The following is a 26,458-nucleotide window of genomic DNA, read 5'->3' as shown; positions in this document are numbered from 1 at the left end:
CAGAGAGGAAGGGAGAGAGATAGAGAGTTAGAAACATCGATGAGAGAGAAACATCAATCATCTGCCTCCTGCACACCCCCTATTGGGGATATGCCTGCAACCCAGGTATATGCCCTTGAGCGGAATCGAACCTGGGACTTTTCGGTCCGCAGGCCGACGCTCTTATCCACTGAACCAAACCGGTTAGGGCTAAAATATATTTTTATTGATTTCAGAGAGGAAGAGAGAGGGAGAGATAGAAACATCCATGATGTGAGAGAATTATGGATCACCTGCCTCCTGCACATTCCACATTAGGGACCTAGCCCGCAACCCGGGCATGTGCCCTGACCGGGAATTGAACCTGGGACCCTTCAGTCCAAGGGCCGACGCTCTATCCACCTAGCCACACTGGTTAAGGCAATCAATCACTAAATTTAAAAACCTTTATCATGCCATAGGCACTGATACATAATGTGGCTACTTCTGCAAACATTTCTGCTTATTTTTTAGGTTCAGATGCAATATATTTGCTTTATTTTTGGTAGGAAATAGTCCTGAATCCTTTCAGAAGCCTGAGGTTAGAGGCAGTTGTGGAAGTCTCTGCCTGTCACTTTGTCAACTGAATTAATTTATTTTTCAAGTAGCTAACATTGTCTCATTTTTTAAATATGTGGGAAAAAGTCTTTAAAATAACTTTATGGGCTTTTTACATAAAAATGTTTAATAGAAGTTCCAGAAGCAGTTTAATAAACTTGAAGGAATTTCCTTAAAAAACAAAGCAGTTGGTTTTGCTCTATAAATTTCCAGTGCTGGCAGTACCAATAAAATGAATGGTTCAGATTCCTGTTAAACCAGGAAGTCCCAAATTATGTTTGTGCAAGATTATAACTGTATTACTTGGAGGGTAAAGGTATTCTAGTTAGATAAATTTGTGAAATGCTGTTAGACATTATTCATTATTGGACTGATTAGTTTTTAACATAGCAGTGTGCATTTTGATTCCCTGAGTAACAGTGTTATAGTGTATTTAGATTTGACCACCAAACATCCTTTTAAAAAATAGAACCGTTATTATGTGGTTAGAGAAATAGTGCCTTAACCATTCCTCTTATCAGGATGTTGGTCCACTTTCTTATAAGATTGGTTAAGTGGTTTGAGTTGGACATTATTGAGTACTATAGGGGATTTATTTTTTGTTTGTTTTAATGACAACTTTATTATTTTGTATGGTGGCAAACTTTGTTTAATGGAAATGTAAGTACCTTTTTTGTATTCTGGCTGAAATAGATTATCCCACCTTGGTGCAAGGTGGACTGCAGTCAGACCTACACTTACATAGGTACAGCACAGGTTTTTTTACAAGCAGCCCTATGACCAGCTCCAGAAAGTATTCTTATTGAAGCCCCAAAATAATTATGTGGCATAGAAGGAAGAAGTAAAACTTTTTAGCTTTGGAAATTGAGGGCAAAACGTTTAAAATCACTTTTATGAAAGTATTAAAAATCACTATCATGAAAGTGTTCCTATTGATTAGAACATTGAACTTTTATGCTTTCCTTTTAAATCTGCCATGATGAATAGCCCCCAAATAAACCACAGCTAACTAAATAAGTTCATTTGTTGAATAGAGTTAGAATTAGCTTAAATGTCTAACGAATATTTGCCAAAAACAACTCACTTGGTTTTGGCATATTTAATATATTGGTTGGTATCTGACAGTAACTGGCCACAGTGTAATTTGCTTCTTGAGACTGTTCCTGGAATGTGCTGGTAATATCAGCATAAATGAGGGGACTATGTATTTTTAATCGATAAGTAGGAGGAAAGCACATATGATTCGTGTAAAAGTTGGACAAATTATTTAGGTGCAAGTTTTTAAAAAAGTCTAAGACATAGCCTGGTTTTATTCCAATGTATAAAATGATTCTAGTTTTACATTTTTCCAGGAGAATTTTCATAATATTGTTGCCTTTACTAAAATTGGCTTGTTATCATTACTAACACTGTTAAAAGTGATTAATATTGTTTAATATTCCAGGAGAATTTTCATATTGTTGCCTTTACTAAAATTGGCTTGTTATCATTACTAACACTGTTAAAAGTGATTAATATTGTAGCTGTTTTTAAAATCATGTTTTTCTACTCAACTAAATTAGCATGTCTTTTTCTCTTCTTTTTATACAGAGTTAGCTTTGGAATCAAACCCTTCTGACCATCCAAGGGCAAGCACAATTTTCTTGAATAAATCTCAAACGGATGGTAAGACAATATTTTTTTCCTCCGAGAAGTTTGAAACTGTTTTTTGTTTTCGTATTAGAGAAAGTATTCAGTGAGAACTGGTAGCTATCTGTTTACACATTTTGCCACCTCTTTATCAACACAGTCAATTGGCCACATGATTTAGATGTGGCCTATTCCTCCAAACAGCTATGTCCTTTTCCCCTTGCTCCAAAGAGCATACGTTTTAAAGATGAGTGATAGGATTTAGGTCCCAGTTAGGTTTTCATTTTGAACAAATAAAAAAAAATAAGTTTATATATGAAGATTGAATTTGTGATTTTTGCCCCACTTTATATAGTGCTCAACCAAATGATGCTATCTCACATCCAGATTCATGCTACTCAGAACTTTTAAGCTATTCAAAACTTTGTCATCATAATGTAATATTGTGCCAAGGTACATAGCCCTCTAGGGTTGCCCAGAAGGTTAGCCTCATCAGCAAGGGTACATTTCCTATGTCCTGCTTGTTTTAGGATAACCAGAACTGTAGGATTTTAACACTCCTGCTTGCCTGATTATACTCCTTTATGTTATGTTAAATCTAGTTTACTTGCTTAAAAAGCTACACATGACCAGTTTTTCAGTTGACTACCACAGCAGAAGTACAATAAGTGAGGTTTTTATTTTGTTTGAAGTGATGTAGCACAATAAAAAAATGGGGGTTTCTAACCTGCCTTTTCATGGTGTATGTGTATTTTGCCTGTCTTGAGCCAATCATTTTTGGTTAGAATTGCTGTATTTCTTAATTTCTTCCAGACCCTTGGGCGGCTCACATGAGAAAAAGTGGCAATAGTAAAGGGAAAAACTACCCCATGCCCCTCTCTTCAGTCCTAAGGAATGTGTGTCTATGATGCCCATTCTACCATAAATGAGGAGTGTGGGAAACAACACTCTCTTTGGAGCTCTTGTTCTTCTGGCCTTTGTTAGAGCAAATCGATTTTGGGTGTTGTAGATATGTTCAGTTAGGTTAGCACACATTTTTAAATTTAAATTTAAATAGGTTACTTCCCATTTGAGTCACGACATTTATTTTTTAGTATGGTATTTTAGTGGATTACCAATAACTGGTCCAGGATGCTTCTGGGAGTGCTGGTGCAAATAGGGGTTAGTGCCTGGCCAGAAACTGGTTCTTAGAGCTGCCACTGTTAGATCCTGGTGATTCAAGTAAGGTGGGAATAAGTGTAGAATTAGAACTACTACTGGGTAGTTGTTCAGATGTGTAACAAGTACCATTTATTAGCTAAGTTTCTCACCTGGCCTGATTTGCTCTGCCTTTTCTTCTGTCCATGGAAAGTCTTTCATTTGTACCTATTATAGAATATCTGTTAGGTCAAAAAGTAAAACTAAGTTTTTAGATTTACTTTGTGGAGCTCATCTTGCCAGGTGATTTAAATGATAATTTTTGTTAAAAATTATTTTTAAAATGGAATGGAATTTTGTATATTGGTAATCCGTCACATAATCAGCAACTTTTACTTTTCTATGGCATTTGTATCAGAATTGATCAGTTAATTTTTTTTTTATTCTTAGTGCGAGAAAAGAAGAAGAACAACTATGTAAACCATGTAAGTAAACAGTTGAAAAGTTAAGTAAGAAACTAACAGTTTGAAATAAAAATTGTGATGATTCCTAGAAAATATAATGGACCCAGTACCGTTAGTATGGACATCTCTTTGTAGATTTTATACATCTCTTTTGTTTTCATAATTATCAAATATGTATTCAGGAAGTCTTCAGGTTAGTAATGCTCATTTTTAAAGGGTTCTGACATTTAAGTTAAGTTTCAATAACATGGTTGTGGTTTAAAGATATACCTTATAATTTTTTGGCCTTAATTTTTAAATCTTATTTTTTTTAAAAAGTAACAAAAAAGTATAATAGCTAAGTTAATTTTTAGCACTATTTATTGACTTCCTGTCATAGCAGGTGAAACTTAGCTTTCTCTACCATGATCTTATTTCCCTCCCTCTGTTCCCTCAGCATGTTACCCGGTTTTTATTAAAGAATCAGTGTTTACATTATTATGACTATACAAATATTTTTTACTGTTGAGCCTTATAGTTCTCTGGCTGTGCCACTTCCTTGGATACCCTTCATTCTTTTTCTCCAGTGTAACTGAAATCTAGGCACTTCTATACTTTTTCAGGGTAATCTAATCCCCCTCTTCCTAGCCAAGATTTTACATAGCCAAATGCAGTAAGTAGGATGGATTCCCTGCTGCAAAGAAAGAACAAAACAAAACAAAACACAACCGCCACCACACACACATTTTCTGTAGCAATTTGACAAAGATGACCATCAGACAGAAATACTACATTTATGCTACATTAACTTAATACTTACTCATTTCTCTGTGTGTGGAATTAGTTTCCTGACTATATTCTCTTGCCTGTTTTCTAACAACAATTTTCCCTCCAAATGTTGTGACATTTGTCACCTGCCTATCAAAAATATTTTCCATCTGTTTTATTTTTTTTTTTTTGGAAACAACATTCCTTAGCTTTTATCATCCCACTCTAGTATAAACTGGTTTTCCCTAGACCTGCTCTGTGCCTGTTTTCCTGGCATATCTCCTTGAAGTGATCTGAGATCTCACATAACTGCTGTCTTGTGTTGGATCCCCTATGTCCTCGATTCTATGTTCCCTCTGTCTTGTTATACTCCCTTGTTTCATTGGAGCACATTTCCCTTGGAAAGAGTACATAGGCAGAAGTTTTTAGAGATCTGGCCTTTCTGAAGTGCCTCCTATTTGAAGTATAGAAGTAGGTTGCAACTAATTTTTGCAGTTCCAAACCATTTCTACTGTTTTCTTATTTGCGGAGTTGCTCTTAAATCTGTTGACATTATATGATACATTGTATATTACAATTTTAATCATTTCCCCCCATCCTTTTGGAAGCTTTTAGTACCTTCTGTTCCTGGAATTTTGAAATTTCATAAGTATGGTTTAGTATGTTCCTTTTCATTTTTTTGTGTGGCCACTAAGCCTGCAGATCTTCACTTATGACAGTGAATTTAAAAATATATATATTTTCTGTATTTATTTTTTCTAGTATTTGTATTACTCAGAAGTTGGAACTCTTAGACCAGTATTCCTGCATGAATTTCTAACTTTTCCCCCCCTCTTATTTTCCATTTCTTCTTGTTCTACTTCCTAGAGATTTGTTTGACTTTATGCTCCAACCTTTCTATTTAATTCTTTGTTTTGTCTATCTTTTTAATTTATTGAGTTCTCTTATATTCTGTCACTCTTTTTTTTTATAGCATTAGTTTTTCCACCAATGCAATTTTTTGTCTTTCTGAGGTTAAGAATTTTTTTTTTCATTTGCTCTTGTATTTTGTCACTCCCATTAATTTCCTTCTTCCTGTTTCGATCTCTCTTGCTTGTTGGCTTTCCTTAGATGTGTGGTGGTCCCTGGCTGTATGTTAAGATGTAATTGGAAGCACCAGGAGTGAGCAGGACTTTTGTTAACTGATAGTCCTCATTGCAGGATTTTGGGATCAAGCCTCTGAATTTGGAACCAGCCTTTGGTTCTGTCAGATAAACTGGCTTTCTTATTCTTGTCCCAGCCACTCTCTATAGGCACCAAGTTTGTGCTTCTTCTGTTCTGCCATATCAGTTACCACTCCTTTATCTAGTCCTCAGCTTTCAAACATTAAAAATCACATGCTTTTTTCTCCTATATTGTGTATAACCTTTTTTTATGCCTTTAATTCTAATGAGATATCTCTGAAAGGAAGGGGAGAGGAAATAGATTTGTGGTCAGTCCATCATGTTTAACTTAGATTTGCACTTTAAATATAAGTTCTAGCCTGGCCGGTGTGAGTCAGTGGTTGAGTGTCGACCCATGAACCAGAAGGTTACCAGTTTAGTTCCCCGCCAGGGCACATGCCTGGGTTGTGGGTTTGATCCCCAGTAAGGGGTGTGCAGGAGACAGCCGATTGATGTTTATTCCTCATTAAAGTTTCTACCTCTCTACCCTCTCACTTCCTTTCTTGCTAAAAAAAAAAAAAAAATCATTACAAAAAATAAATATAGGTTCTAAGTTTAAAGTTTTAATTCAATATAATGATATTAATTCAGAGAATATTTTTGGCTATACCTATAATTAGCATACTACACTTTTCTACTAAAGCCTTAATTAAGAATTCTATTTAAACCATGTACCCTGCCATATTGTCCCATTTATATGCAACATAGATGGAGCAGTTTTCATTAATGCAGAAAGTATTAGAAATTTTTAAGTTAATTAAAAGTCCTTAATTCTTAATATTCACAACTTGTGAAAAAGTAGAAAAAAGTAAATGGCTTTATTTTTTAATGGGTTAAGATGAGGCAGTGAGCACAATGGGTGGAAGCAGAATTTCAGCAGGTACTTGACCTTTAATAGTAGGGTTTGGATTGTGACTTATTAGACTTCTAGGTATGATTATTTTTCTAGTCTTTGCCATTGAACCGTAGTCTACTTAGCAAGCCCTTCACTTTCTTGTAAAGATTGTCAAAGTCCATCTATTCTGTCATTAGTGTTAAAGGAAGATAAAGTATGACTCTTTGTCCCTGTCTATCCTAGTGACTAACTTTAATAATACCTATCAACACTAAATTGTCAGTAGTGTTTTGGCTGTTTAATTTTCTTTCTTTTTTTTTTTTGTATTTGCATTTTTTTTATGTTTGTCAGTGTAGTGTATTTGAGGTTGTAGGCCAGCAATAGTAAGGCTTTAACCGTAAAGGACATTTGTCTTAAGTTTTCAAGCAAGATAAGGGGAAAGGAACCTGCTGGCGCCAGTGTATCCAGGCTTTGCTTAGAGTCTTAATTCTGCCACCCTGTAGTGAATACTAGATACTTGATCCTGAAAGTTTGAATAGTTGGGAGTAGGCCTGGAGTGATGAGCAAGTGTTGAATGTTCCCAAAAGTAAATTACATTAACTGCATAGCTTAAGTAACAGTTTTAGCTATAGTTAAAGCATTTCTAGTTTCAAGGAGAATTTGTCCCTTCAAATATTACTTTTCAAAAATGCACTCTCTGGAACTTTTGGTTAATAAGGAATAAGTGGCTTTGCAGTGAAACATCTGAAACAAGTGAAATGGTGTTTTATATAATATATAGATATTTCTGATTATTGGCTATTGGCAATTTTTAAAATGTTCTGTATTTTAAAAGGCATCAACTAGATTTTGCCCCTACCCCATATTTTGAGTATTTGTGGGGCATACTGATGGGAAAGTATGGCAGCATGATAAAAACTATTTTATATTGATACAAGGAAGGAAGGCTCATCTGAATTAGTTTTTTTAAAATACAATAAAACCAAGCATATTAAAATTGTTGCTATTCTGTAATATTAGAGAATGCTACTTTTACTTTCAGCTACTTACAGTGATTGGGATTAGTTATTGGCCTTTAAGGAAGAGAATTGTCCTAACATAGTTTAGGCTATTTCAGTATTTGATTATTGCTGTATTATTGGGCTTTTTACAAATCAATGGATAATTCTAAAATAAATGGATACTTCTAAAGTGTTTTGAAGATAGCTTATTCTCTAGAGGGCCTCAAAAAGTTCATTGTCACCTTTCCAATACCACTGCAGATAAATTCTAATTTGTATTTGTAGTTAAGATTTACCTTCCAGTTGTAATTAATTTCAAATAATTTTTCAAACACTAGTTGAACTTCTAATTTGTCTCAGATTCTGTGCTCAGCAGCTAGAGGTAGGAGAAGAGACAAGTCCTCCCTTCCCTAGAGAAGTTTCCTTTTTAATGAGGGGGATTCCCTGTAAGCAGTTCATGGAATATAAGAAGAATCTTAATGCTTGTTTGACATTTTAACCAAGGAAAAAACACACTTTTATAGGTTTAACTTACTGTGACATTTTCTTCTATTTCCCTTCCCCTTCAGGTATCTCCAGGGCACCTTACTAAAAAATATAGCTCATGCTCAACTATATTTCTAGATGACAGCACAGTCAGCCAGCCTAATCTTAGAACCACAGTACAATGGTGAGTACAACTAGGTTGCCAAGGGCTGAGTGACAGACCCCGTTATGCTAAAAGCATCCTAGCCACACATAATTTCAGTCATTTGATTGTCCTTTTTAGTGACCAGGTTAAGCAACTGATGCCAACTATATATTGATTTCAAGGACCTAAATATGAATTTTCAATTTTTATTTTAACCTTAGAGTGGATGGAAGAAAGGAAGGCCAGTTAGCAAATAAGAAATCCCAGAAAAATTACTTATCTTTACTTGATAACATTTCTGTTGTTAAGACATTGTTGAACATAATGAAAAGGAGAGGTGCTTTTTATTGGATGTTTCTAGGAAAAAAAATATTTCTTTATGAGACATAGACCTAAAACAATGAGTACTACTTTGGAAGCTACTCTTGGAAGGAGGAACAGTTTGTCCCCTACTGGCACCAGAGTGTATGTGCATTTAAATTTAGTTGGATTTTGTCAGATTTTCCCCATTATACATTTTTCCCTCTGCACTATTTCTGTATAAAAATTCACTTCTCCTTTCTATCCCCCAAAGAGGGAGAAATGCATGAAATCAGTATATATCTCTAAGACCCTAAATCAATCCATGTATAACAAAAATCACAACAGAAAAAAAATGAGAAAGGTGAAGTTTTGGAAACATAGCCATTGTCAGGTTTATACTTAAGCAAACATGAACAGCGTGTCATGATGATGAAAACTATTCATATATTTCTGGGAGCACCACATAGTCCACAATTGGTGGAGATGCACTTTAAAAATACCCTAATATGAACCTTTCAAGCATATTTAAAAGGGAACTAAACCAAAACAGGATGTAGAGCTTCCTGACTCCCCACTGGAGCTGTCCAAGGAATATAATCAAAGTCTTCTTGGAATATGAGTGTTTATTTTCCAGAACACAGTTTGGGACATGCTGTCTGAAAATATTGATATCCTCATCCCTAATTTTATTTTTCAGTCTTAAAAACGTAATTAGCTCATAAATTTAATTTTGCTTCTAATGTACCAGCTTCTTTGCTAATTAAATTATCAGTACTTTTACTTTAATTAAAAATAGCAATTTCACAATCATAATAATAGAACTTCTCTTACTTATAACAATAGTTAAGATCAAATTGTGTTTTGGCAAAAATGGAGCCTCATCTCTCTCTAAAGTCCTGAGCTTTGGCACCTATTGAGTAATCACTGAATATTTTTATTCAGCCAAGGCACTAAATCATGAGTAAGAAACCACTTGACGTTGGCTGCATTCTGTAGATTCTTTTGAATTCAAAAGATTCTGATGTTACAGCATATAAAGATTAACCTTGCTCAGACAAGTAGGTTTCATACTTATTTCTCCAAATTAGTGTAATTTTTGAAAGTACAGTAAGTTTTAATTTGATCTCATTAAGTTTTGAAAATGATCATTCAGTACATTCATTATTGGTGAAATAAAGGTTGAGAAAATTAATAGAGCTACTTGACTTTTAGGGATGATTTTGAAAAATGTTTATCATGGGATAGTAGTACATTGTTCTCAGTGGGGTGGGTGAGCCTTATTAGAATCACTTATGCAACTTTTTCCCAAAATATCTCTCTAAATCATGCATCTCCCCCCACTCCCTCAACACACACTCTCACTCTCCACAAGCCTTTTGATAAGCTGAGGAAGGCTGTGAGGCATGATTATATGAACAGAAGCATCCAGGGTGATTCTGATCATTTTATTTTATTTTTTCCATCACTGTTTATCTCCTCTAGGCCCTCTTCCCCCTCCGCCCATTCCCCTTCCCCCTGTAATCAGTAGGAATTTGGCATGATTATATGAGCAAAAGTATCCAGGGTGATTCTGATCTTAACCCTGATTTCACGTGTTACCAAACTTTGCTGCACATTGCAATCACCCGGGGAGCTTTAAAAAGAATCCCAAGCCATTTAAATCAGAACATCTAGAGGTGGAAACAGGCAGTTTTTAAGGCTCCTCAGATAATCCCGGTGTACAGCTAAGCTTGGGAACCACTGCCTGGTTGGCCTGTAGGGGAAAGAGAACTGCTTCTAGTTATTGGTGGGTCCTTGAGCAAGTCAGTTGTAAGCCTTGGTTGCCTTCTGTAAAATGGTTTGTTGAATTAAATGTTATCTAAGGTTCAGTGGTCATTTTCAGCTTTGAAATTTTATGCTTTGAATTCTGTGATTTTCAAATCAATTTGGAGATGAAACTGAAGCACTATAGAAGTATCCATCTTTGATGCTAACAATAGTATGAGCCTTTTTTACAAGTGCTAATATTATATAGACCTAGTTATAAAGTTCAGATTTGCCTTCCCTCAATTATTTTGAGCTTCATTTTAGACACTTGAGGACAAAGAGGAAAAGCATATAACTTAACCAAGAAAACCCCTTTGGTGTGTAGTACACAATATCGTTGAATAGCATACAGTTATTCAGTTAGGAATACAATAACTTACACAGTATCTGAGGATTTACATCTGCTCATTAATATTTCATTTTAGGCTACCTTGGTAGTAACTTATTAAATGTTACACTGTAGTATTATGCTGCATTGTTAGCACTGCTTATTTCAGGATAGACTGTTTACTTTGTGGGTTCTTATATTTGCTCTTAAGATTTTATTTGATATAGAGCACTTTATTTGCCTTTACAGAAATGATGGAAATGGGTGGTAGGGGGATAGTGAACTAAATAAACTGAAATGCAGAGCCTAACAACCTTCTTTAAAAAGCACAAAAACTACTGTATAGCTTAAATTGAAGCATGTGCACAAATATAACTTGTACAGAATGAAAGGTTCTATGGGTGAAAGGGCAAATGATGGGAAATATGTAATAACTTATATATTTTAATAATCAACCCAAACATGTCTTCTCACAGCATATTACTTCGCATTTTGGTTTTCCTATTTTTGCTAAAAGCCAAAGAACTAAAACAAGGGGAAAAGTACCCATATGGATACTGTTCTGAATGAGGATTTCAAGGCCACTGGGCATCTGGGAAGGTCTTCCCCTACTCTAACCCCTTTTTAAAAATGTGTTCATACCTAACATATTAAAATTACAATTGTTACAATTTTTTTTCCTCCACAGTGTGACGTTAGCAATATATTACCACATAAAGAACAGGTGAGTTTAAAAACCTGTCTTGTTATTCTAGCAGTAAATTTACAAGCTATCAAGTTTAGTGTTAGGAAATAACTATAGACATTATTGGAGTGAACTGTAGAGTGCTTTTATTACATTATTGAAGTGAATCATTTGTTTTTGTCTTAGGACTCTTAATGCTTAAGTTATTGTGGATCCCAAAGAGTATTTGTTTGTATTAGAAATTAAAATTGAGAATTTAAAAATAAGTCCATTGTATGTTTAAACAGGATTTTTATAGCACTCTTGAAATTTTGAACTGGATATTTTTGTGCATTAGAGGATATTTAGCAGCATCCCTGGCCTCTCTATGCCTTCTACTCTATAGTTGCCAATAACAGCCTCTCCTCAGTTCACATTGTGACACCAGAAAAATCTCTCCAGCCCTGACCAAATGTCCCCTGGGGGACAAAATCACCCCGATTGAGGACCATAGTATTAACATAATTATTTTTCTCAACAAAAAAAATGAGTGGAAAGGGTGTCATTTATTTACATTTTTGCAAATCTATTTAATGTCTGGCTTACTATAAGACAGACGATTTTCATGTATGCTCTGTCTTCAATCATTTGCAATTACTTCAATCATTTGTTTTGAAAAACCAACATGAAGAAGACCCAGTCTCATGTAGTTATATAGGTACAAAATTGTGTATTTCTAAAGCCTTCAAATAATTGTGGGTATTCTTTGATACCATGCCAAAAGTCCGTAAGTGCTGGACTAATTCCATTAGTTACAATGTAATTTAAAATCATATCCACAAACTTATAGTAGGTAATTTGTTAAATTAATACCCATTGATCTATCTTGTATGTTTTTTTTGTGGGTTTTTTTTGTTGTTGTTTTTTTTTAAATATGTTTTACTGATTTTCTACAGAGAGGAAGGGAGAGGGATAGAGAGTTAGAAACATCGATGAGAGAGAAACACCGATCAGCCGCCTCCTGCACGCCCCCCACTGGGGATGTGCCCGCAACCAAGGTACATGCCCTTAACCGGAATCGAACCTGGGACCCTTGAGTCCGCAGGCCGACGCTCTATCCACTGAGCCAAACCGGTTCTGGCTATCTTGTATGTTTAATGAATGTTTTATTTGCACATGATTTTATTATAATATTATGTATTGGTCATTTGGAAAGTATTGGTTCACATTTCTTTATAAAGTGGCAAAAGCTCACTTTTGTTAGTATCACCACCAATCTTAAGTATTGAAAAGCTGTCAAGCTCACAAAAGAAGGTACATATTTTCCCAAATTCTGACTTTTAGCTTGAGAGCTTGAATTGTGTCATTGGCAACAAACATACAAATTATTTTCCTTGAAGTGCCAGGCTCATTTTTTGGTTTTGAGAGAATGACAGTTGTACTATCAAATAAAGATGTTATTCTATGAAAAAAAAAAGGCTTCTTCAGCTCACAACTAAGTCAGAAGTGCTTTTCCTTAACACAACCACATTTTAGAATGCAAAAGTGCTTAATGCATACTTTCCATTTATTCAAAATATAAGGAGAATGATCAAACTTTAATAACACTACAAATTTTTACTGCTTTATCAAGGATGTTCTTAAGCAAAGCAGTTTTTTTTCCAACTGCAAGTGGCGGTGAAGAATAGAATGACTACTAGTATAGTGTGGTTCCACTTCCTTGATTCACGCTCAGAAATCAGTTTTACTCACTTTTGCTTTTATACAATCACTAGAGGCCTGGTGCACGGATTCGTGCACATTGAAAGGAAATTAATCAGAAGGTGGCTGGTGGGGCGGGACTGGGCAAGATGGCCGGACACGCCCTGGAGCCAACCTGCCACGGTCCCTCCCTGGCCGGCTGCACCTGGGGTGGCGCCGGGGCTCGAAGGGCATCTGCGGTCTGCGGAGTGAGCAGGGTCCCTCCAGCAGGTGGGGTCCCTTGACCTGGCCTGCGGGGATCAGACCGAAACCAGCAGTCCGACATCCTCCAAGGGGGCCTGGAGTGTGAGAGGGTACTCTGCAAAGTTGCTGTCACTCGGCAGCTCCTGCATTGAGCGTCTGCTCCCTGGTGGTCAGTGCATGTCATAGCTACCGGCTGGTCGCTCAGCTTTTTATATATATAGATAGAAGATTGCAAATGTCAGAAAAAAGGCAGGCACTGCCTTAATATTCCTATAAAAACGGTTTTGGCCCTGATCAGTTTGGCTCAGTGGCTAGAGCCTCGGCCTGTGGACTGAAGAGTCCTAGGTTCGATTCCGGTCAAGGGCCTGTACCTTGGTTGCCGGCACATCTCCAGTAGGGGGTGTGCAGGAGGCAGCTGATCGATGTTTCTCTCTCATCAGTGTTTCTAACTCTCTATCCCTCTCCCTTCCTCTCTGTAAAAAATCAATAAAATATATTAAAAAAACAACAAACGGTTTTGACCTCATGGGCTTCCTGAGAAGGAACCCCAGAGGCCTACAGAATATACTTGGAGCACCACTCTTTAAATGAGCAGAGTGTATTAGTGTGGTGAACATTTAAATCAAAAGACTAGTCACTTTTAAAATAAAAAGGCAAATTTTTAACTTAAACTATTTAAGAGACAAGAAATACATAATAACAATCCTATATAATAAAAGCCTAATATGCGAAGTGTCCGACCATTCGTTTGACCGTTCAACCAGTCGTTATGATGCGTACTGGTCACCAGGGGGCAGACACTCTGACTGGTAGGTTAGCTTGCTGCTGGGGGTCTAGCCCAGGGGTCCTCAAACTACAGCCCGTGGGCCACATGCAAATACAAATATTGTATTTGTTCCCGTTTTGTTTTTTTACTTCAAAATAAGATATGTGCAGTGTGCATAGGAATTTGTTCATAGTTTTTTTTTAAAACTATAGTCCGGCCCTCCAACGGTCTGAGGGACAGTGAACTGGCCCCCTGTTTAAAAAGTTTGAGGACCCCTGGTCTAGCCCATTGGGAATGGGTGAGAGGGGACTGACACGCCCTGGAGCCTTCCTGTGTTCCCTCCCTGGCCCCCATCGTGCACCAGTAGGGTCCCTTGGCCTGGCCTGCACCCTCTCGCAATCCCCGACCCCTCGGGGGATGTCAGAGAGCCCGTTTCGCCTGATCCCCGCAGGCCAGCAGGGCGGGACTGGGACTTGGAAAGATGGCCAGACACGCCCTGGAGCCAACCTCCCATGGTCCCTCCCTGGCCGGCCGCACCTGGGGTGGTGCTGGGGCTGGAAGGGTGTCTGTGTATAAGAAACTAGTAAGAGAAAAAGAAAGGGAAAAACATGACTCTCATATTCACATGAATTAAAATTCTAAGGATGACATTGTCTACTACTACCGCATTATAAAATGTTTGTGTGTGTTCCACTGTAAGGTCAGAGGAGTCAAATGTGTTTGGTTCACTAGCATTGCCATTAGGGAGGGTCAATGCTTATTAAGGCAACTCTAGCTGGCCATCATAGAAATGATTTCACAGAATTTGATATGCTGAGTAAAGAGATCAGAAAACCCCCTTACCAAATCCAAGAGAAGAATTTATAAAACTGCTTTATTGAAGGTTAAGCTTCTCCCTCTACCCGTCTCTACTCCCAGCAGTTGTGTTGCTAAGATATTATCAATTTCTGAATTAGTTTTAAAAAAACATATTCTTATTTTTTAGAGATGCAAATAGATCCTTGGATATTTTCGATGAGAGATCACATCCACTCACAGTAAGTCAGTTTTATATTGAAGTTGTATTTTTCTCTCATACAGTTGTGTTTATTTCATGCTGATTTGCTTTGAAATTAATTACTAAAAGAAAATTACTCCCAGGTTGAAGTCAAAGTCATCTTCTTTTAAATCCTTTTCCCCACCCCATGTTGTATCTAATTACTTTACAAAAGAAGTGTTTTATAAGGGATATGTCAGTAAGAACTGAGTTGCAGCTTTGTATAATTAGTGAGCTAAGATAAGTAAATGGATCCAAAAAACCCCAAAGTGTATCTTTGTAAAAGATAATTTTCAGTAGCATCAAACAATATAAATATTTGTAAATAAACTTAATAGAGATGTTAACATCTCTATGAAGAAAATTAAATAACTATTTAAATTTTAAGTTAATTAAAAAGACAGATACTTTCAAATTCACTACTTCAGATGCTCTATAGCAGTATGTGGCTGGTGATTACTGTATAAGGCAGTACAACCTTAAACCTGGTGGTTACAGGAAACAAAATTATTTTCAGAGTTGATTGCAGAGAAGCATGACATGGTAATCAAGACTTTTGAGCTTAAAAATAACTTACATTTAAATAAAATTCTGTAGCAGAAAGGTAGAAGGAAAACAAATAAATTATCTGAGGTTGTGCCTATATTTTTCTTTAATGAATGGTGGTGGTGAGTATTGAATCACTATTATTTTTTAAGATCCCATTGTTTATATATAAATGACTAAAATATGTCATGCCCTAGCTGGTTTGGCTCAGTTTAATAGAGTGTTGGCCTGCGAACTGAAGGGTCCTGGGTTCAAGTCTGGTCAAGGGCACATGCCCAGGTTGTAGGCTCGATCCCCAGTTGGGGGCATGCAGGAAGCAAACCGATCAATGATTCTCTCACATCATTGATGTTTCTATCTCTCTCTCCCTCTCCCATCCTCTCTGAAATCAATAAAAATATATTTAAAAATTAAAAAAGGACATGTCACCCAATAAAAATGTTATTTTAAGGGACATGTGGGCACAAATAGAAGACCGCTATCATAAGAGCACTTAGGTATTTTTCTTCCCTGGATACTTATATTGCATTTTTTTCTCCTTTCAGCGAGAAACAGTTCCGGAGGAATATTTTAGGCATGATCCTGAACACAAATTTATTTACAGATTTGTTCGGACCCTCTTCAGTGCTGCACAGCTAACAGCTGAATGTGCGATAGTGACTTTGGTAAGATAGTTTTTCTTTCAAAAAGCATCTTTTCTGTCTTGTACACAGGGTATGGTTCTGTTTTTGAAATAAAAATAGGTTCCTGAAATGATCATTAAGACTTTATTAAGAGAAACCTATCAAAGGAAGTAAAATACACAAATTCAAGCTAAATAATCATGATTTAAAATGTTGCTATTGCTTTTCTCATCACAAACAATTGCTATTGAAAGCAGCAGGAGAAATTTCTGTTTTTCCTCTCCACACCTCAGGAGACACACGCGCATGCAGTGCACACACTTGCACACATACAAGGTGTGCTGGTGGGGTAGAATGGCGCAATACAAACCATCTGGTCCCCAAGCAGAGACTGAATCAGTGTAGGTCTAAGTTGAGTCCCAGGTTGTATTCTCCAGGCAGTTCTAATATGTCCTGCTTGAAAACGATAGCTTTAAATTCTCTGTTCCTTGGATGATGGGTGTTAATCTATCCCTGCCGTCCTCTTGTGCCTGCCTTTGAAGTCGCCCAGGATTATAGTGCCAGTAGTACCTGAAAAGGCTTTGCTAGTTGCCTGCTAAGCTACAGCTGTGTGAGGACCTGGGTGTCATCCATACAAAATTCCTATGGTAAGATTTTATCATTTGGAATAAGTCCTATTCTATTGAGAAGTGGTTAGAATTATATTACCCCTTCCTACAGCAAACCTAAAGGGAAAAGTCAACATCATGGTATGGAAGGAAAGAATACTGAGGTCAAGGCCTCTTCCTTTAGTACCCTGTTAAAATTTTAGTGAGGCACTGGGTCAGACACAAGCCTCTTCATGGAGCTATCAACTGTTTGGAGTGCATAGCACGTGCTGGAGAATGGCAGGAGCGGTGCTTCCATGTAGAGAGCTAGGTAATACAGGAAGGGGAGCATCTGAGCTGGGAGAGGTGGGGGAGTTCTTTTTAGACACATTAAGCTAGATGTACCTGTGAGACAGCAGGTGGCAGTGTCTGGTGATCATTTGAATATATGGAATTAGAGCATGAATCTGAGCTATAGGTAGGGAAACGAGAGTAACTGTCCAAATGCAGAGAAAGCATTAGACAGAGTATTCTTCAAAAAGGTAAATGTGGGAACAGTGTTCTGCAGACATGGGATGGGATGGACTTCACTGATAGAAGAGTTAGCTTCAGTGAGAAGGGAAATGTCACTTCCACTGACACAGGAGGGCAAGTGGTGTGAATGAATGAATAATGGCACTTCCAAGTCTGCCAGTAAAGATGACAGGAAGTTGAGAGAATGCCAGTGTTGTGTAAGTGCCTCTGATACTTTCTATAAAGTAGAATTGAACCTTGCAAGGAGATTCATTCTTAGAGTGCTGAGTTTTGTGGAATAAGTGCAGAATTTCACTAAGAACATATGTTCAATAACCATTTGTTTTTGAAAACACAGTTGAGTTTGGAGAACATTGGCAAATCTGAGCTGTCAATCTGATAACTTTCAGACATTAAACATACTCTTCTTTTTTTATTATTGATTTTTTTTACAGAGAGGAAGGAAGAGGGATAGAGAGTTAGAAACATCGATGGGAGAGAAACATCGATCAGCTGCCTCTTGCACACCTCCTATTGGGGATGTGCCCGCAGCCAAGGTACATGCCCTTGACCGGAATCGAACCTGGGACCTTCCAGTCTGCAGGCCAACGCTCTATCCACTGAGCCAAACAAGTTAGGGCTAAACATACTCTTTAAAATTGGACTTTTTTCTTTTTGTCAAATAGCATAGTATATACTCTTCTGCAAAGCAACCTTTGAGGTAACAACAAATCACAGCTTACCTCTATAATCTTTACTCAGCCATTAACTTCTCTGAGTTCTTTGTAGAATAGACATTTAATGCATGTAAAAGAAATCTCACAAGCTACCTGGCAGGTTTAGGAGTACCAGGGATACAGAGGCTGGCAGCTCTGTTACCACCTAGAATCCAACAGAATTGACACTAAGTTTCAGATTATGTAAGACAGAGATGAATTTCACAAAAGGATCATGGAGATGTGAGCATTGGGGGATATGAGAAGGACTGTCCTTTGTATGCATGTGTGTTCCTTATAAAAGGCACTAAAACGGGAAGACCTGACAGTTGTACAGTCCAGTCTTAAGCACACCTGCTTGTACTGCCTGTCCTGCTGCACCACACAGCAGCCACTGGGAGGCTCCATTGACCCAGTTTTTATTTTCAACCTGCATCACAAAAGGACTAGTTACTGTGAAAAGATCGAAATGTGCTCAGTATTATTAGGAATTTACATGTTCAAGTATTTTGAAAATCACCATATAACTACCAGCAGGTATGAAATAATGTATGTGGTAGGCACTCCAGTATTTATTGAGCAACTTGAATCTACACTGGGCCTATATATGCTGTCCTTTTCAAGTGGAGAGGTAATATACAATGCATTTCTTCAGGAGGACCTTTGCTAAGATGTACATTCATTCCTGTGACCAAAAATTGAGCTGGAAATTTACATGGGCAAAGTAGGCAACAGAAGTATCTGATTTGCAACTGTGACGTGGCTTCTGGCTTTGGCTGGCCAAGCAGCCTCTGTAGAACCTAAGAATAAAAGACATGTTAAAAAATAGATGAAATCTGTCATTCCTAAGAGTTGTTATCACAGCACTTACACTGATCTGAAATCAAAGACAGTGCTCTACTTTTGCAGGTTTACTTAGAAAGACTTTTAACTTATGCCGAGATCGACATTTGTCCCACAAACTGGAAGAGAATTGTTTTGGGAGCTGTTCTTCTTGCCTCCAAGGTTTGGGATGACCAGGCTGTATGGAATGTGGACTACTGCCAGATCCTCAAGGACATTACCGTTGAGGACATGTGAGTTTGTAAGGTTTTGGTGAATTTTCTAACCAGTTTCCAGTACCTCATTTGTTCCCATAAAGTTTATATGTTAAGAAATATTTGTAAAGGTTACTTTGTGCAGAGAACTGAAAGAGGCATAAAATTATATACTTCTTTCTGTTTATACATCTGGTATAATTCATATTCCTCATTATTCATTAGGTCTTGATGTGTTGTTGTAATCCTAACTAATAAAGAGGGAATATGCTAATTGAGTGCCGCGCCCTCAAAGATGGTTACGCCCACAGCCAATAAGGAAGGAATATGCGAATTGACTGCCACACCCTCAAAGATGGTGGTGCCCAGTCCCCTCAGTCCCGTCGGGGTGGCAGGTGCATGGCAAGGCCGGGCCCGCCCGCCTCCAGAGTCCCCTAGTCCCCTCGGCCCCCCCAGCCGCCCAGGGCCAGCCCGAGGCGCAGGCAAGCCTTGGATGGCGGCTGCCCAGTCGCCCAGGGCTGGCCCAAGGCGCAGGCAAGCCTTGGATGGTGGCTGCCCAGCTGCCCAGGGCCACCCGAGGCTCAGGTAACCAGGGCTGGCTGAGGCTTGCGCTGCTGGCAGTGGCAGCAGTAGAGGTGTGATGGGGGCATTGCCTTCCCCTGATCACCGGGTCGCCTCCCGACCCTGAGGGCTCCCAGACTGTGAGAGGGGGCAGGCCGGGCTGAGGGACCCCCCCCTCCAGTGCATGAATTTTCATGCACCAGGTCTCTAGTAATTATATATATATATGGCTAATATGCAAAGTGTCCCTCGGGAGTTCAACCGGGAGACTGGGAGTTCGATCGCTCACTATGATGTGCACTGACCACCAGGGGGCGGCATGGAAGGAAGGGAGGCCCTGGCTGGCCCTGATCGAGGACCAGGCCTAGAGACCCTACCTGTGCACAAATTTCGTTCACCGGGCCTCTAGTCTGTTTGATAATTATGTCTCTGGTGGTTTTTGACAAACATTTTACAAGCTCACTACCAGAACAACAGTAGAGTAAATATCTCTGTGACTTACTTAAAGCCATCTGTTAGATCCAGTCCATTTTTAAGGGGCATACATCTGACCCTTGAAATAAATGCTTGGCCACTGTTAATGTCTTAAGGCCATTAGACTATTGAGAGGTTATAGCTTAAACCTGAGTCACGCATTGTATATTTGCTTTAACTGGTCTTTCCCTCCTTTTTATCTGAAGTTCAGTTGTTAAACCATGATGGAAAATTAGCTGCATATAAAGGCTTCATCCCTGTGCTCTTGCCTGCCCTTTTAAGAGGATTGCAAGTGTTTAAAAATAGGTCTGATGAGTTAGGAAACTCCTACCTCTCAGTCAGTTGGCAAAGCATCACTGGGCACCACCTAGTGCCCATGCCATTTGAGTTTCCTGCGGCACTCAGCAACCACAGCGGTGCATTGTGGGGGGCTGTAGGTAACCATGAGGGTGTGCTCCTTAGAGATGGCATGCTAGCATGAGAGTGAAACACTAAACTTAACATGGGCATCTGATCTGGCCACATTGAAGGGCCCTGAGGTTGGTGGGCAGGATGAGCCAAAAGGTATTTCCAGCAGACTCTCCAACTGCCCACCTGACAGTGAAAATGTCTTTCTTTGTCGGTGGCATTTAGGAAAATGTGAAAGAATTCCTCTTGATAATAATTGAACAGCATAAGAAGAGCAGGCAGAGGCAAGAGTTTGTTTGTGTTGCTTTTGCTCATTACTCCAGATAAGACTCATTCAGAATCACCAGAATTCGTATTTACAACTGAAGTGGGGATACTTGTGACCAAGAGAAGGGACCCCAGCGATTGTCAGTATCTGTCAAAGTGGCTTTTGGGACAAATGTCCACTTTGAAAATAGTATACACTGAGTAGTTTTGGTGATATTGCTGGTAGCCTTCTTAGCAAACACTGTGACAGCAAATAATGAATTTGAAACAAATGGAAGTACTTTAAGGAGTTGCAGAAGCTAAAGTGACTTTGATCATCATGGGTCTTCAAACTGGTCCCCTGAAGGATGGAGAATTTGTGATCATTAACACTAGCCCTGCCATGATGATAGCTGAACTTTTCTCAAAACCTGGACCTCAACTGGCTGGGGCTCTGGCTCTAGTTATAACATCAGAACACACAAGGAAATGTGTGGGTTTTCATAGACGTGAGCCCCAGAGGCAATGGTGGCAATGTCTAGCTACCCGATGACTAGTAGTAAACAAATGCTTTTTGTATATGAACAGAAACACCAGGAGCTATGTTTATAATAGGCTGCTTTTGTTTATGATCTTTGAAAATGGAAGGCATTACAACAGTGTTTAGTATACACTGGTTTCATCCCCCTGCTGTTGACTACTATTTGTAATGATCTCATTTTGAGTCTAAATTGAAAAATTGTGTCTGCTTTTTCTTAAACTTTCCAACATCTATGTGTCTTTTTTTGAATATATTTCCCTTCAAAAGAATAAGTTAAACTGAGCAGCTGCTATTCAGAAAATACGCTGTGCCTATAAATGGTATGCTATTCAACCATCTAGCCATTGAAAAAACAAAAACAAAAAACAACAGAATATGCATATTCTGTAGGCATAATGCTTTTCTTCTGTCATTAAACCTCTATTAATAGACATGTTAATCCTATGAAGTACTGTATTTCTACACAATTAAAATGTATTAGTGGAGAAAACATAAAAGGGATACTGAAGTGCATTTATTCCTGTAGTAAATTAAGTCCCAATTATCTGATTATCAAAACATTATCTGATTTACATTTCTATAGGCTTATGGCTATATGAATAGGAAATTAATTTTGGAATTAGGTTCAGTCAGGTTAAAAGTTCACCAAATGAGAAAACCTCATCTCTGCTCATATTCTGACTGCTCTCCATGCAGAACATCAAGCCTTTGTTGACCTGTCCAATGGATAAACTATTAAAGCTTTAAAAAAATGAATATATTAAAAAATTAAGTGCCTCATGTTTGTTTAGGTATTATTTCTATATAATTAATTCTATCAAGGGATTTCTGTAGAAGTAGTATGATTTACTCTAATTTTATATTTAAACACTTGGCAGGTGATGGCAGTGTGGTCACATAGCACAGCACTGCTCCCAACTTGCCTTCCACACTTGATTGAGCTCACCCCTTGCGGCTATGTTTCCATCTGTCTGGCGAGGGGGGTGGATGCTGAGCACCTCAGGTCAATGCTGTGCATTCCCAACATGGGAGAAACAGGTTGGAGTTTGAGTCGATTGCTCTATCAGAAGTCATATCGTAGAGTGGGTTTAGTCCAGCCAAGACATCTGTCTGTAATCTTTCTGCCATCCAGTTTAAAAAGTGCATCCTGACCTGTCATAGTGACAGTTGCTCACCCCATAAGATGAAGGTGAACAAAAATTTGCATTATGCCCTCTGACATTAGCCCCATGCACTGGGGTAGGGGGAGGCTTTCCTATCGAATGTGGCTTATTTATTTATTTATTTGAGATGAATTCTTGCTGCTTCAAGAGTTTTCCCCCTCAGGGATAATAGCAGTGGCTCTCGATGCATCCATTTGTTGCCGTGGTGATGTGCCCACTCCTTTTGTTGGCGCCTCTCTACTTCAATAAGTCCCTTCCTGTTATCGGCCTGGTGAAAATGTCTGCAAGTTCTTCAGAGCTAATAAACAGCATACATCATTCCTTTCATCTGAGCACTATAGTGGGGCCTGGTGAGTGAGCGAGGAGCAGGAAGCGTACAGCTGCACTAATGGAACTCTGAAGAATGAGCCCCGAGTCAGCAGCACAAGTGCACAGAGGGCCGTCACCTCTTCCCCCTTGTCCCGAACCCAGAATGCTGGGATGCAGGAAGGACCACAAGTAGCTGTACCTTGTTTGAACATTAGTGTATTCATACAGCCGGGTAGCCTTTACTTGTTTCAAAACAAAATTTAGAGCCATCCCAGTAGCTCATAATGATATTTTTGAAGATAGTAGTCCAATTGACTAAAATTATCCTGTGTTGGTTTTGTCTCCTCCTCCTCCCCAGGAATGAGATGGAAAGGCATTTTTTAGAGCTACTTCAGTTTAATATTAATGTTCCTGCCAGTGTTTATGCCAAATACTACTTTGACCTTCGCTCCTTAGCTGATGACAACGACCTGCCTTTTGTATTTGCTCCTCTTAGCAGAGAAAGAGCCCAGAATCTAGAGGTAAGGCTGTGGAATCACTAAATGGGGCTTCTGTCAGTTGCCAAAGCTATCTGTGGATAAATCATATTAAGCAGTGATTAGGAAAATGAAAAGCTTTTTTAAATTAACAAATTGAAGAAGAGCTTATAACCCTTTCACATCATGTGTCTTATGGTTTCTACAAGGATCCCACATTTAAAAAAAAATTATAGATCTCTTCTGCAACCATAATTCAGAATGTTTTAAATCAAATTTAATCTGTTAATGGTTTTCCATTTGAATCTCTACCCTTCCTTTATAACCGTACATGAATAATTTCTTATAACTGTATCACTAATCATATCTACATACAGAATCTACTTACCACTCTTAATTCAGTTTGCAAATTCATGTCTTTTCTATATATATCATGGTTCAGTCCCATGAGTTTATTAGTACTAGTGGCTAACCTGGGAGACATATACTTACAATGTATAATGTGTGTTTCAAATATTAGGTGTAGAAAATACATGGGTTTTTAATGGGTATGGTAAAGTACATGGTTGCAAAGTAATATTTATGGCTTCTGACTTTTGGTGAGTATACAACAAAATTATTCACAACTGAAATGGACTCTTTTAAAATGGACATTTTCTGTGGTACCTAGAAGATACTTTTAGAAAAAGACGTTTTTCTACCATAATTAATGTGCAAGTGACATAGTTCCTTATGGTGCTTCAGTCATTAGACCTTCCCTACCTTCCCATAAAGTACAGCACACACTTACCTCATTAAAGTTTGCTTAGAGTATATTATAACTAATGAAGATTGGATAGAAATTGAATAGCTGAGTAAGTACCGATTTGCCCAAGTGTATGCTCTTTATGTTTAAGGAACAAGTGTACAGGTCATAGATGATATTGCTGTTAGGAGCCTATTACGTTCTTGACTTCTTTGAGAACCCAATTTTTAAATAATTCTAAGTTCCCCTTTGCTCTAGCAATCTAATCATAGCCCCTAAAGGACTTATCACCTTAGTGAATTAGCAGGAAGTACATCCCCAGAACCTGGCAGTGCAGACCTCAGCTGCCCAAAGCAGCAGTAACTATGAACTATAGAAAGGAGTGTGAATGTGTGGCTTATCAGTGATGCTTTTTGTGAAGGTTGGAACCCTTGTTTTTTGTTTGTTTTTTTTAACTGTACCTGTGTTCTATTTGATTGCCTTTCCTAGGCTATTTCCAGATTGTGCGAAGACAAAGACCTGTGCAGAGCTGCTCTGAGAAGGTCTCTTAGTGCTGATAATTTTATTGGTGTTCAGCGCTCTAAAGCCATCCTCTCTTAAGGGAGAAGTGAGGGGTGGTAATATCGTGAGCCCCTCCCTCATCTACAAGGACTGGAGAAATAGCACCTCTCCTGCTCAAAAACCAGCGAAGTTAGTATTTTCACCTAAGACAGACGTCAAGTTGAAGAGACTCGTGGGCAGCAAGGACTATGCTCATAGAAAGAATGGGACCTTGTCAGTGCAACACACTCTGTCCTTTAGTTACAAAAAACACTCAAAAGCTAAAGCTCCCAACCCACACAGATATTTGCTTACAATGTAGGCTGATAGCTGTGAACTCTATGTGAAGTTTTTTTTTTTAATTCATGTTTAAATTTTGAGGCTTGAAAGGCACTAACTATATAATTTATATGTCTTTCCTACTTTTCTGAATCGCCCCCTCCAAAAAAGGAATAAACCTTCCCAATATTGCTACATATTCCTTTACAATCAGTGCAGTATTACCATTAAAACATGGGACGCCTAACAACTCACAAAGCCACTTAGGAACAGACTGTAGCATTGTTAGGTATTAAAGGATTCTTCATATTACATGGTGGAAATTGCTAGTCATTATTGGCAAACAGTTTAAATCAAAAAGCTGCTGAATAACACTTCTCATTCAAATTCTTTGCAAGTAGTACTTATTAACACAGTAGCATGTTTGGGATAAGAGAAAGTGTCAGTATTGATTATCTATTTAGACTGGGTCCATGCTGCATATCTTAAGAACTATAATGGGATTTTAAAACAACTATAATGATTCTTCTCATTTTCTGATGATTTTCTTTGTTAAATAAATGTATCAAAAGATATTTTCATAATTCCAACCAACATGGTGGTCCAGTGATAATAAGCAGATAATGAAATAGGTGTTCCCCAAGTGCAATTCTAAGCTTAGATAATAGTGTGCTTGGGCCCTCCAGGGCACTCCTATGGAAGTATAAATGCTACAGACTTTAATTTGAAAGTTTAAATTTCTCATTTAGTTTTTTGGTTTTTTTCACCAATAAGTTTATTTTCATTTTTATATAAAAAAAATATAGGAAGCAGGAAGACAAGAATTGTTAGGGCTATTCCATAAAATCAGCAGAGGTGTATATTTGTTCTGTACTTCTGCTCTACCCTCCTTAATACCCATTCTCAAAATTCCCATAAAACTGCCAGAGCTGCAGATTAAATGTCCACATTGTAGACAGAGGGGAAAAAATAGAGACAAAAAGATTTCTACAATATCCTGCTTATTTAGTTTAGCGAATTATGAAATGACAAAAGATTGGCTGAAACCAAAAAGTTTATTTAAATTTTAATTTTTTGGTTCAGCCTATCTTTGCCATCTTTTAGAGGGGATTGAAACAAAAAATTAAAAGCTTAATATTTAAAATACACAAAACTAAGTTTAAGAGACATTTAAACTTTCAAATGTGTTGTAAGGCTGTAGCATTTATACTACAAGTACCACCGCTTAAAACTGCACTAACACTGTAGGAGATAACTTGTGTCTTCATAGGAATGCCCTCCTCTTTAAAAGAAATCTTTGCAGATCTGTGCTATATACATGCTTTGATCACCAAAATTGTTTTGTTTCCCTAAATTCTGGTAAAGGAAGATTATGAGGAGCAGTGTTATTCAGATGTAATAAATTGAATTGGACCCTAATAGTAGTGTTATGAAAACAGGTGAATGAACCAGCTTTTCTATCCTACATATTAACTTGGTTGTAGGTGTCCCATGTAAGTCTTGCTATTTAAGAGGAAGCATATACAAATATTAGGAACTCTTACCTCAGGCTTTAAAGGGCAGGGAGTTAAGTAATCAATCTTTTAGGAGATTGGTAAAATGTCGCCTAAACTTGAAATACTTTT

The 26,458-nt window shown here is 38.0% G+C and overlaps 1 protein-coding gene across 1 annotated transcript in view; it reads left to right on the top strand.

Moving 5' to 3' along the window:
- CCNYL1 (cyclin Y-like 1) overlaps positions 1-26,252 on the top strand; it is a 35,456-nt gene extending 9,204 nt beyond the window's left edge. The window contains exons 2-10 of the mRNA XM_014546120.1: positions 2,139-2,241; positions 3,793-3,827; positions 8,161-8,261; positions 11,348-11,383; positions 15,019-15,070; positions 16,161-16,280; positions 18,964-19,130; positions 23,152-23,314; positions 24,504-26,252. Of these exons, the coding sequence (XP_014401606.1) occupies positions 2,139-2,241; positions 3,793-3,827; positions 8,161-8,261; positions 11,348-11,383; positions 15,019-15,070; positions 16,161-16,280; positions 18,964-19,130; positions 23,152-23,314; positions 24,504-24,614 (888 nt within the window). The 3' untranslated portion in view covers positions 24,615-26,252. The remainder of the gene's footprint in view (positions 1-2,138; positions 2,242-3,792; positions 3,828-8,160; positions 8,262-11,347; positions 11,384-15,018; positions 15,071-16,160; positions 16,281-18,963; positions 19,131-23,151; positions 23,315-24,503) is intronic.
- The last annotated feature ends 206 nt before the right edge of the window (positions 26,253-26,458 follow it).

This window comes from Myotis brandtii, unplaced genomic scaffold, assembly GCF_000412655.1.
Source record: "Myotis brandtii unplaced genomic scaffold, ASM41265v1 scaffold43, whole genome shotgun sequence".
NCBI lineage: Eukaryota > Metazoa > Chordata > Mammalia > Chiroptera > Vespertilionidae > Myotis > Myotis brandtii.
Note: the sequence above shows the minus strand (reverse complement) of the source record. Positions and strands in the feature narration are given on the sequence as shown.